The following is a 13,318-nucleotide window of genomic DNA, read 5'->3' as shown; positions in this document are numbered from 1 at the left end:
ATATATAATTCCACGTGTTAATTCATAGATTCATAGTTCTGATGCCTTCAGTGTGAATCTACAATTTTCATAGTCATAAAAATAAAGAAAACTCTTTGAATGAGAAGGTGTGTCCAAACTTTTGGTCTGTACTGTGTGTGTGTATATATATATATATAGTACTTAAATTAAAATTAATAGTTTTTCAAAAGCAGTATTTAAATACAATGCATACTATATATTTCCAGAAATAGCTGCAGTTTTAATACAATAGGTCACAAGAAGAGCCCTCGGAATTTTCACATTATCTTGTACAAAACATTATAAAATACATTTATAGTGCCTCACATAAACAGAGACAAGTCAGCACTGATTCCACATAAGTAAGTTACAGAAAATGGTAAAAAATAAGAACCCTTGTGTATCATTGCGAAGTGTTTCCGCTGCTCATGCTACAGTCCTTTTAAATTTGAGCTTCAGAGGGAGTCCAGGAAACAGATGGCTATGTTCTCCCCACTACCTGTGTGAGAGGATGCAGTAGGAAAATATGTACAACACATGCATAAACACACAAGGTGAGAATAAGAGGGTGACAAAGAGAGGAGTGTACACACTGTAATCCCTCTGTACTTCTCTATGTGCTTGTCATAGAAAAGACCAAAAGTGCAGGCAGAAATTCAAACATACACACATGCACATGTTAGCCCATAATCTGGTACGTATACACTGGAGCACAGCACAGCCTTCTTATGAGTAATTAAATAGGAGTATTCATATATTTAACATTTCATAAAACACAATTATTTCTCTCTCAGAGGTCAGTGACCTCATTTCTGATTGTCCTTACATGACACGGGGTAACCACACACTGATGAAAAATTGAGGCACTTGATATAAGACACTGCACAAACTCTGAATTACAGACACACAGGCATAATAGTGCTGACAAATAGTGATATTTAAAATATGCCACTTATTAAAGTGATATGTTTCTCATGGGGCTGTCAAATGAATGAAATAAACAATTAGTCACATTTGTAGCTGTTTGTATTGAATTCAGAATTTCCACATTTCAATGTCATTTCTAATATAGCAGCCAGATGACTGCGTTTTATGAATCTTTCACCAATTAGCTGGAAGCAAAGCAAACTGTTCTGTGGAGACACTGTGTGTTTGTGTGAAGTGTTCAAAACGCTGATGGTGCAATCTGTTTTAAGTGCTAACTTTTCTCTTTAAAGTTCCACTACATCCCTCACACGCTCTTTTTTTTTTAGAGCCAGGGCATGTAGATTTTTCTCTATTTTCCACAGTTTTGTCAATTTACCTCGATTGTCTCCTAAGATGACTATAGTTATGCACTGATGTCCAGTAGTCTCTATTTCTACACTTATTATTGTGTACATCAATATTCAATTCTAACAAGGCAAAGGATAGCACTAGGAAAATGCATTAAAAGCATTAAAAAACTTTGGTTATAATATGTATTTTGTTCATGTATTCTAGCCGTATTAACTATGAAAGCCAAAGTTCTTATGATTCTACATAAATTAACTTCACTTAAGCCTAAGGCTCAAAAGGCTCAGTTTAAGCTTGGAGTCCATCTAAACCCCGCAATATGTCACACAGGAAGACTGGATAGGCAAAGGTGCAACACACATTCACAATCAAGTTAGATAATAATCACATCTACACTTCTGTGTGCTAAAGATTGTTTACGAAGTGTAACAGATCTAGGCAGGGTTAGCAATAGAGTAGAAAATCATCAGCAGATATTTTTAAATCTCAAATTAAACTAAATAAAAATTGGTATTTAGTTACAGATTTACAAAAAAAAAAAGAAAAGAAAAAAGCCAAAGTGTAACAAATCTCTCATTGCTATTATTTGAAGGCCAAGACAGGGAATAATATTGCTTTGAGCCACACCCGTTACTAATCCCCGAAACAGTTAGTTTTAATATCAGGCTCATTTTCTCAATTTTCCATTCCGAAATTCTCAAAGAGGTACAGTTTCAATGTATTCATCTGTGTCTCCTCTACCCTGATGATGGCTCCTAGATAGCTTTGTTGAATTCCACTCCCCTACTTCTCTCCTGTCCACCCCTTCTATCTCTTCAACAGGCCTGTTTGGATTCCCCAGCTTTATAGCTCTAGTTATTCTTACACTCCTGTCTAGTGGGGACTCCGCTCTGCTCGCCCTTATCCCAGGGTAGTCTTTTCTCTTTGGAGGCCCCCAGATGAAGTTCTCAGGAGGTGTATAGTGGCGTTGGGCGAAGCGCAACAGTGCACGTCTCTGGCTGTGCTTTCGCAGTGTGTAGACAAAGTACTCGAGTGCACTGTGGCGCATGTTAGCCAAAGTGCCCTGCACTAGAGCCTCCTCCAGCAACAGGTGCACCAAAGGCAGCTTGTAGCTCTCGAAGCCCAGCTCGCCCAGGCTCTTCAGGATGCGCGTGATCCGCAGATAGTTGTGATGGGACCTAAAGTGTGTGAGAAACAAAAACCTTGTTGATTGATTGCTATTTTTAGACTTGAACAACATTTAGACTTTATCAGATGTAGGCAGCTCTAAACTTTGCATGGCTAAGGGCTATGATAGCAGAACACATAGCTCTGAGATCTCTTTAAAGTCATTGTTGAGACATAGGATTCCACTGTGAATGTCTGACCCACTTCTCAACATGCTCAGTGTGACAGTAATGAGATGGTACAAAGTCAGTCTCAATGACACTGAGAATAAGCAAGAGCAGGGCGGCTAAGTCTCTGCAATTCTGCACTCACAAACATTGTGTGCACAAAACACAGAGAAACACAGCGGGAAAAAGACTGCATATATGCATGTAGAAAAATAAAGAACACAGCTTGGACAGGAACAGCAGAATTGCTAAGTCAAGGTCTGGACACGGAAGGTCAAATGGAGAACCGCATACACTGTACACTCATTTGCATTTTCAACTCAATTAACAAAAGCAATGATCCATCTAAACATGCTCATGTGTTTAAACTTGCTAATTGATATTATGCAAATACTCTTCACAGCTCTGTCAGCAAGAATAGTGAGAAAATATGAGCGAGTCCTCGGGGGTGGGGTGGAGGTAGTGCAGGATACACAGAGTACCTTGTAGTTGCTGAGGAAAGATTCAATAAAAAAAATAAGAGAGAGGAGCCAAGAAAAGTGTTTTTACTATGAGACCTTTACAAGCATGCGTTAAGTTTTTCAGGAAATCACAAAATTTAGCAATGGTTCCACCAAAGGAACCAACAATAATGTTAGTTCTAAGAACCTCTTTAGTTTGTGCTCTGTACTATTCACAATCAAATGCATGTGTTACAGAAACAATTTCTCTCATTTTCTATTAAAAAAAAAACAAGCATGTGGTTAAGCTTGTTTTAGAACAGTGGCTATTTTTACACAAGTATTGAGTCAAAAAACATCTGGTGTACAATTTACAGCAAGCTGCAATATACAGCCACGTCTGTAAATATTTGGACAGAGACCAATTTTCTTACTTTTCTATGTGCACCTGCACAATAAGTTTGAAATAAAGCACAATTGACAATTAGCTTTAACTTGTAGGGGTTAAAAATATTGCAATAACCATTCAGAAATTACAGCTTTTTAATACATAGTCACCAAAGGCTCAAAAATAACAAGCGACAATTCACTAAGCAGTTTCATGGCCAGGATAGGAAGATAAAAATGAAGTGTTGATGCAAGTAAAGGAGGGCATCATTCAACTAATATTAACCAACAGACCTATTACCGAAAGTGAGCATAAACTATAGGATCATGCTCAGTAACACCAAAGGTAACAAAGGATGTGGATAATCAATAAATTCATTCATTAGTGTGAAAAAAAATCCCTTGATTACATCTAACCAAGTCAAGAACAGTCTTGAGGAGGTAGTTGTACCCATAATCTAAATACAGAGGTGTTTAACTCACCATGTCAACACTCAAGAACTGAAAAGGCAGAAAAGACTTTACTAAAAACCATCTAAGACATTCTTCTTGGACCCATGATACAAAGAAGATCATCATCTGTAAAACATGGTGGAGGCAATGTTATATGCATATATGAAATTTGGATCACTAATTCTCTAATAACCCCCCACCCACCCAAAATAAAATAAAAAAATCAGTTTCTTTCTAGACAGACCACTTATGCGTTCGCTCAGTCCTTCATAATCTCAAAACTGGACAACTGCAACTCGCTCCCTCTACTTGCTTCCTGTAGGCTGCAGACATCAGAAACCACCGCTCGACTCATTTCACCATTTCTCAAGACTCTTTTCTGTTCTGGCACCGAGGCGGGGGAACAAACGTCCACTTGATGTCAGAACAGCTGATTCACTGGCAGTCTTCAGACGACATCTAAAAACCTTCCTCTTTCAACAGTACATAAATTAGCACTTCCCCTATTAAAGAAACCTTGCTTTTCTAACTATATTCTGTCCCTACGGAATTTTTAGACTGATAATGTTCTTAGTCTGTGTCATAATGAACCAGTATCAGAATGTATTTATTGACAGAGACTTCAAAGCGCTTATTTAAGTCACCCTGGATAAGAGAATTTGTCAAATGCTGTAAATGTAAGTAAAATCTTATAGAGTAGAAGGATGAATTCTGAAGTATTCAACACTGAAGGATTTGTTGGATGATGCCACACAGAACAATGTTCCAATTCATATCGCAAAAGCAACCCAAAAGCTTCTTAAGGCAAAGACATGGAATGCTATTAAAAAGCCAAGACAATCATCTGACCTCAAACCAACTGAGCATGTTTTTCAAAGAAATTTCATCCCAGTATTAAAATAATTCTTACATTTATAATTCTTAGTTTGTCTAGTTGTATTTTTAATTTTTTTTTAGCTTTTAAAAAACTGGAGAGATTAGCTGAGTTGATTGGCTGAGCTTCCTAAATAGTTTATGCAATATTTACTGTTAGATAGCAAGGTGACATTGATACAATGTTGAGTTTTCATCAAAACCATCATCTTGGTTGAGATTGAGATTTCAGTATTTAAATTATGTTGGATCAACATTGAAATTCTGATGAAAGCTGACAGCACAAATAGGTAAAGACAGGAATAAAAAAACAACAACCTCACATTGCAACATTAATTCAATACAGTAAGCGTTAACGCATCAATATTTACTTAAGATGGCTTTAATGGTAGCTTGCTATTTGGGCATTGTCTCTGCAGTGTGGAGCAAAATCAAGCAAATCTGGAACTCTTGTTCTCATTCAGGAAATTTTCAAAACCTAAAAAAAAAATATTCCAGTTTCTGTTTATTTTGAGGAATATTTTAAGTTCTGTTAAATATTCAAAAAAACTTGTAGGATATTCGACCAAAGTAAAAAAGAAAAAATTCTAGATCCAATCTCACTCATTCAGGTGCTGGAAACGATCTTTCCAGTTTGCAGCACGGGCTACGTTTCCATTCTTATCTAGGAGCTTGATCCCAAAGAAGTCCAACATGATAGCATATGCCAACACGAAGCGCCGCTTGGCTTCTGGAGTGTTCTGGAATTCCTGTTCATGATACCAGAGAAGCATTTGGTTATTGATCAAGCATTGTTCAATCTAATACACTTTAAGCATTAGATGCTGATTTTTTCTTCTGATCTTTATATCATGAACAGAGACATTGAAAGAAAGTTAAAACTTTAGCCTATACCTTAATCTCATCCTGAGTGAGTTCATGGGCATAGAAATTGAGGCCTTGTTCCCTGAGTGGGAAAAGCCTGGAAGAATTGACAGAAGTTATTGAATTATCTTTAAGTATACACTATATATATATATATAATAAATTTAATGGATAATAAAATAAAACCTTCCTTTGATTTGAATTATTGAAATAAATACACGTTAATAAATGCATACAGATACACAGTATCCACAGGAATTATTCTGTTTCTATGTGATGTAGCATTGATGAGTTCAGGCTTATATCTGATCAGTTCTGCTGGAATGGCCATGAGTGACTTTTACCAGGACAAAATAGGTGCAGAAAATATGAGGACATAAGAAAGGGCAGACTGCCTCTCTGTCAGCTACTTGATGCTCTGCGCTGCTGCCATTAAACAGAAAATGAGCACCCGCAGCCCTAGGCTCATTTCTGCTCTGTGCTCCCACTCTTCTACTTCTGTCACATCTCCCAAACAGGCCAAGCAGTTCTGTCTGTTCCCTGCTTCACTAGACTGTCCTTTCTTATCAATTCCACACTAAGAACTCATCAGCAATTGTGGTTTTGAACTTGCTAATTAACATTATGCAAATAGTCCTGCCTTAGTTTTTGCCAGTTAAAGGTGTGAGAAAGTGAGTGTGAGGAAGAAAGGGGTGTAAAGGTGGTAAAGCTGCTAGCATACTGTATGTGTGAGGTCTGATATTTAGTTTTGCTGATTCCTGCAGGATCATGTAGCTTACAGCCAAACACCAAACCTGTCACCCAGTAGGCCTCAGATCACACTGAATGTTCCTTAAAGCCTTATTAGAGATTTTAAGCAAATCTCTGCTAAAGTCAGCAAAGTAAAATGTTAACTGTGTTGTAATCATGGCATCAGCCAGACTCAAACACATACAAATTAATCATGAAAAAGCATCTCTATATTCTGATGTCTTTCTACTTATCAGCAAACCTTTTCACCGGTGTTTATTCTTTTCTCTTTTGCATTCTCATTTTGGTTTTCTTATAAACAAATTTAAAAGTTGCTTTGTGGATATAATTTTGTCAACTATAAAACATTAATTGATCTTCAGTAACTGTAGTGAGTCTTCTCACATAGAAGACATTACATGCCGGAATACACCCTGAAAGATACCAGATTCTAATCCAACAGATTAGAATTGCTGGCTTGTTTTAGTAAAGCCGAGAAAAAATTAAAACCCAAAGGAAATCCCCACGGACATGAGAATTCATGCAAAACACCACAAAGAGAGCAATCTGAGTTAAGGATTAAACTGGGAACCATTACCCACAAATTATCAATCAGAAAGTCACTTTAAAATGCAGAAGGAGACATGAACAAAATGCTGAAGGCTTGACTTTACCATTGTATATATGTGTGATTGTGCTCAAGCTTGTCGTAGTCACCCTTCCATTTGGTGAGAATCTCTTCAACATAGATTCCTGTAGAGAAAATATATAAATCCTCACTGTGTCATATGACAAATAATAAGTATAATACACTGATGGGCAGCAGAATTAAAATTATAAACATTCATTTTTTACTAACTGCTTTATAATGCTCAGGGTCATGATAAACCCAGAGCCTAGGCCAGGAACACTGGGCATGAAATACACACTGGATGGCATAGAAGGAAAATAAAGAAGCAGAAGAAAACGCACAAAAACATATAGAAAACTTATGAAGTGCCATTAAGGCATTTACCCAAACTAAGGATTGAACCTAGGATTGCCCTGAATGCTCCCTGCTGTGCTATGCAATAAAACAGTGACTAAATGTTAAAAGCAGTATTTTATTTATGAAGAGAGAAATGAAATACAATAAAAAAATGCAAGTAATGGCATGGCGAGACAAACACCTACTCATGCAAGTATAGCTGTCTAAGACCATTAACAATCCCAGTATTTACGAATGGTTATGTTTGTGTTTCTCTAGAGCCTATGAGGTTCATTTTCGAATCATTGGTAGCTTATCTGAAAACCACCTAGCAGAGGCAAAGTCTGTCTAAAGACACTAAGGAAGGAGAAGAATGTTTGTGACTGTGCATGAGATCGGCCTCATGAGAGTGCTAAACTCAGGCTGTTTCATCACTCACTCAGACTTGCAACTGATGTAGTTCTCTATGAATGTTCTCACTGTGTGATAGATCCATACCACACATTCAACAAAGCTTGTATTCGTAAAGAAATATTACCTACATGATGCATAGATCTGAATAGTCATTTTCACACCACGACTGTCAACGCGTTTGTCATAAACCACAGCAATAGTTTGTGCATGCTTATGGCCATGTCATATGTGAGCTTGCAATCAAAACCCTGGCAACCTCTGTGCAACATCATACGCAAATGTACTGAATAATGGTATATCACTGTTTTATGGAAATTCTAATGGGATTTTCAGTAGAATACAGATGTTACCACTGGGGGTTTATGGGTCACTGTGGGAACACTGAGTTTCTCTATGAGATGCTACGGTGCATTCATGAGAAACGTCATGGCATATACTCTATATGGGGCTATTAATCCACTGCTGAACACCACATGATATATCTTCCTCTTGCTAACAGTAAATCCATTGACTCTCTAACAGCTAAATCTTTTACATGATGAGCCTTGTACAATTTACACATAAAGTTGAACCTTCTATGAATGCTAATAAGTATGAAACAAGAAAAACTGCTTCTGATGAACTTGCAATGTCCCAATTGTTTTTGCCCTTCGAGACAAAAGCAGGATAAATGGGTACATGTATACATTATACATATTATATATTTAGAATATTTAACAGATGACCTTAGCCAAAGTTATTGACAGAAGCATAAACACACATACGCGCACACGCACTTACCATCTGGGACCAGAGGAATTTTATTCAGATAGAATCTCAGATTGCGGTACTCATTTCTCAGCCGAGGCTCCTTGTAGTTCTAGATGGAACGGAAACACGGAAAGGATGGGAGAAGAGGCGCAATAAATAAAGCGTTTCTCTGTGATAAAAAAGTGCCCTAAGGCTGAAGATGAACTCATTATGAACTTGGTTGGAGTGAGGAAGTTATCCATCTGTCATTTGGGCACCAAAGTTATTTTCAGGGATTTAAATCGGGCACAAAACATGCAGCATCCATAACTGAATTTAAAGACTCCACATAATGTATTGTAAGCTACTGACTTTCACTTTATTGTTTCTGCTGTAATACACCAAACAGGTTACCGTGCATGAAAAACAAAATGACACTCAGAGAAGTAAAAAAGCTATTAAAAGAGCATCTATTTCTAAGTACTATCAGTGCTTTGGCTTGGAAAAACAACGAAGAGAGTGGGTGAAAATTTTACCGGGTAACTATGGCGGTACTTGTACAGGTCCTTGGCAGCATAAAAGCTTCTTTTCATCTTAGTGGATGACTCAGCCATGTCATTAAACTGTGTAGGAAAAAAAAAAGAAAAAAAGTAAAATAGGCAAGAATGTATGAATGAATCTGCTGATGAACTATAAGTGCATGATTCCACAGAAAAGCTGGAGCTGAACTGATTTAAAACGAGCATATGTTTGACGCTCTATGTATGCAGACGTGTACATTTTTTACACTTTGTCCCTTTCCTGATTTACTCACTTACTCCATCTCAAAACACAACACTCTAACCCGATTGTATTTATATTGTAGTCAGCAGCATGTGGCCAACAAAGACGAATTGTAGGTTTTGTTACACTACACATCTGTGATATCCTCCTCTACAAATGTGGGACATTTTTTATATATGTAACACGTCAGCAAATGCCTGGGTTCATGTTTCACTTTCGTTGAATTTGTTTCATTTTGGATCATACCCTTCGCCTTATTGACCTTAAAGTCCAACTTGGATCATAATATATCTCATAACTCAAGATGCTAATGTGTGGGTCTGTAAAATCTATTCAGATGTACCAGGATGAAGGTGCTAATGAATTCAAATAATGCAAAATGTTAATTTTATCTACAAATATGAATATAAATAAATCAAATTCATATTAACTATAGTATACTTACTATAGTATGTGTCTATTCTTTTATATATTTGCATTTTTTTCCTTTGCTGCTGTAACAAAGAAATTTCCACACTGTGGGACGAATAAAGGCATATCTTATCTTGTCTTATCTTATCCTATTAAAAAAAAATCCATAAACAATAGTAGGTGATTTACAGCCAAACAGAAATGTTCTCCCACTATTATATACTATAGTTTTAGCAAAGATTAGTGCTGCAAATGCACATGAAACAAACGTCGTGTATGCTTTTTTATGGAAAATGGGGCCATTGTGCAATTATTTTGTCTTTATCTGTTGGCAAATGATAAAAACTTGAAATCCAAAAATCACACTGTGTTCATGATAAAGCGTTACTGTGTTACTTTATTAGTCTCTGGGCTTTTAGCTTGTAAGAGCAGGTGAGCAGCTTGTATATAATATAACAGAAAATGAAAGACATCTATGAGACATGAGAAGAAACTGGGTCAGATTTTATAGGTCACAATGTCACTGTTTGTAAAAACCGGCCAAGAATATAAAGTGTAAGGAAGAGGACCGGTGTAAATATCGTTGTAGTAAATATCAGTCGATGGTGTAGATGTTAGAAATAGCTCGGACTGCTGTTAATCCCTGTAACACTAGGACACATAGATTAGTCAATCGCAATCAATTATCCTAATAATAGACTTCATTTTAATACTTCATTCTGGAGAAATGGCTGCACTGCTCTGGCTTGTTGAAGACTTCCCCTTCAAGGGGCACAGCGTGAAACGGCATATGGCCCTCGTTTTATCTAATCCGTCCTTTTCCTGACAAAATACGAAATGAGGACACGAGGAACATATTTGATCTCAGTAGCACTGATCGCTTAGACTCTACACACAGCTTTATTTCGAGCCTGTCGGGGGGATGAAGGTGATGAACCCCGCTGTGCTTCTTTGTTGCCTATTTGTCAGCTTGACAGTTTTCTGTTGTACTATATCTCGAGCAGGTTTACCGGAGAAAAAGCGTCCTGATCCTCTCCACAGTGTCCTGAATCTGTGGACAGCCCGCTGTCCTGCTCTCCTACCGGATGATGCTCGTCGCTCTCCGAGTCCGTCTCCCACGTCGAGTCGCATTCCTCCACGGTGCTCGGCTCCTTGTACCTCAGAGCGCCCATCAGATTTCCCATTTACACCAAGCCTCTCCGCGTTTCCGTTCAAACCGTCTCTCCTTCCTCCTCTACATTACTCCCGCGGTTACCGCACAGCGCTTTATAAATAAGCCGTGCGACATTCACGCATTATTTCTATTGGACAGGACGCAGGACTTTCCGAGCGACGCGAGCACACAAATCCTATTACAAAGCAATGGTGGCGCTGAGCATCACTGTGGCGTTAGTGAAGATCACCGCCCATGTGCAAAAATACGCTCCTCACACCAGCTGCTTCAGTTCCTCATTAAACTTTCTCTGAACCCTCCTCACTTCAACCTCTACAGTCACAGACTGTAGTGTTAAACCAACCAGTCATTTCCTGTTTTATATTTAAATATAAATATATAAGTACGACAGTTAGCTTTTATTAGCATTTATTAAACACTGTGTTATTATTATACACAGGTAAAAACATGGAGTATTGGATTATACAATATAGTCAATATAGTTAGTATATGACTATAGATTTTATATTATACCACTGTACAGCATGCAATATATCTGTAAACAGTATACAATATACCACAATACCACTACACTTTACAATATAATCATAAACAGTATATAAGTACACATTATTCAGTATACAGCATACTATATATCACTGTACAGTATAAAAACATACATTATACAGTATACATTATACAATATATTAGTATACAGTATATCACTATAGGGGGAGTGGTGGCTCCAGCGGTTAAGGCGCTGGGTTGCCGATCGGAAGGTCTGGGGTTCGAGCCCCGGTATCGCCAGGCTGCCACTCTTGGGCCCTTGAGCAAGGCCCTTAACCCTCTATGCTCTGGGGGTCCCTTACGAGGGAAATATCAAGGTCCGTGACGTCGGAGTGACGTGGGGCCGCCTTCCCGTGGGCTCACCACCTGCAGGAGGGACCGTAAGGGACGGTGCTTTGAGGATTGGGCAGTAGTCGAAGGCAGGGGCCTGCTTAGACTGCTGCCCCCGCGACCCGAATTACGGATAAGCGGGAGAAAATGAATGAATGAATGATATATCACTATACCCTATAGAATATATCAGTATATATCACTATACCCCATAGCTTTATACAATATGCCACTACACATTACACAGTATATCAGTATACGTTATATAGTATACATAATTACAAAACACTAAAACAGAATCACAATATATCACAATATACCAGAATCACAATATACCACTATACACTATGCAGTATTCCACTATACATTATGCACTATACTGTACATAACAATACAGTATACAATATATCACTATACAGTATACCACTATAAATTACATAGTATATCACTATATAGTATATGACTATACACTATACCATGCATGCATTATGCATTATACTATAATATACTATACACTCCTCCAAAAAAATATTCTCTTTAAGCTGTGTAAAACTCTGAATGCCACTCGCCCAGTACTGATTATCAAATAATAAACTTCTGACTAGCTGTCTATATACATCTAAATGACTGATTTAGAATATTTTCTAATATGCTTTAGGCAAGCATTCATATGGCACACTGGAGACATCAGTCGGGACAGACTAACAAAACTTCCATGACCAAGGCATGGGTTTGGGTTGATTCTAAGAAGAAGGATCGAGCCGAGTCCCCACAGCTTTCAATTTCCTCTACAGAGCTGGCCTGTGGCAGCTCGGGGTGTTCATTTGTATATCACAATCAATTGGGCTTAGTTTTGCAGCCATATGCTACATTTCAATTTCGCATCCCAAAAAGTTCATAATTAATGTTTAAAATATTTCAAGAATCAGTTCACCATCTGCAGTGACATTTTGACACTACACAATGTTATTAGCAATAAAGCCATCTGTCTTATAAATAGGCTTGATTTTTTTTTTTATCCGTAACTATCAGTTTATCAGACACAATCTATACTTTCAATTAAGTAAAATTTCTTAGCATTTTTACACGCCTGGCTGATAATGAATTTTCTCATATTAGAAGTTTGGGACTTTGTGGCACCCAAGGCTACATAATCAAAAGCCAAATTTGATGTAGAACACTAAAATTCAACTAACCATGCACCTCTTCTGTCATTTAGCTTCTTCTAGAAATCTCACCTTTCACACTTAAATTTTGTCATTTAGGTTTTGGGGTTGTGGCTTTGGAGGAAACATTTAATGTTGCTTTTTCTCACATTTTCAAGTTTATAAAAGTTCCCACAAAATTCAATGACTGCATTGTTTAGGGGTATATGAGGTCACACTGAAATAAATGTTTATTGTAAATAAACAGTTGGGAGGCATAATAGTAATATAACTAGTAACATCTACCACAAATTGAACTCCAACTAATCCTTTGAAATAACATAATCTCTATTCATTCACTATTTCATACATACTTTTTATTTTCATATAGCAGTGTTTCTTCCATCTTATTTTTCCCTATTTTTTTCACACTGTCAGTAGATCTGCTTGAGGATGTTTAGCTG

At 37.4% G+C, this 13,318-nt stretch overlaps 1 protein-coding gene across 1 annotated transcript; it reads right to left on the bottom strand.

Moving 5' to 3' along the window:
- Positions 1-220: 220 nt before the first annotated feature.
- On the bottom strand, positions 221-13,042 carry ogfrl1 (opioid growth factor receptor-like 1). Its single transcript, XM_083539452.1, has 8 exons — positions 11,881-13,042; positions 10,670-11,537; positions 9,002-9,088; positions 8,517-8,595; positions 7,030-7,108; positions 5,657-5,723; positions 5,366-5,511; positions 221-2,453 (listed from the first exon to the last, which is right to left on the bottom strand). Exons 2-8 carry the CDS (start codon positions 10,841-10,843, stop codon positions 1,973-1,975), a joined length of 1,113 nt encoding a protein of 370 aa, XP_083395578.1. The 5' UTR covers positions 10,844-11,537; positions 11,881-13,042; the 3' UTR covers positions 221-1,972.
- Positions 13,043-13,318: the final 276 nt, after the last annotated feature.

Source organism: Silurus aristotelis (genome assembly GCF_946808225.1).
Source record: "Silurus aristotelis genome assembly, chromosome: 4".
NCBI classification, from domain to species: domain Eukaryota; kingdom Metazoa; phylum Chordata; class Actinopteri; order Siluriformes; family Siluridae; genus Silurus; species Silurus aristotelis.
The sequence above is the reverse complement of the archived record's forward strand: the minus strand, read 5'-3'. Positions and strand labels throughout refer to the sequence as shown.

Excerpts from the sequence above, each read along its gene's own strand:
- ogfrl1 (XM_083539452.1), bottom strand. The coding sequence starts at position 10,843 with ATGGGAAATCTGATGGGCGCTCTGAGGTACAAGGAGCCGAGCACCGTG. Across the intron at positions 8,596-9,001 it reads AGTACCGCCATAGTTACCCG|AACTACAAGGAGCCTCGGCT; the intron begins GTAAAATTTTCA and ends CGTTCCATCTAG. Across the intron at positions 5,512-5,656 it reads TCACTCAGGATGAGATTAAG|GAATTCCAGAACACTCCAGA; the intron begins GTATAGGCTAAA and ends TATCATGAACAG.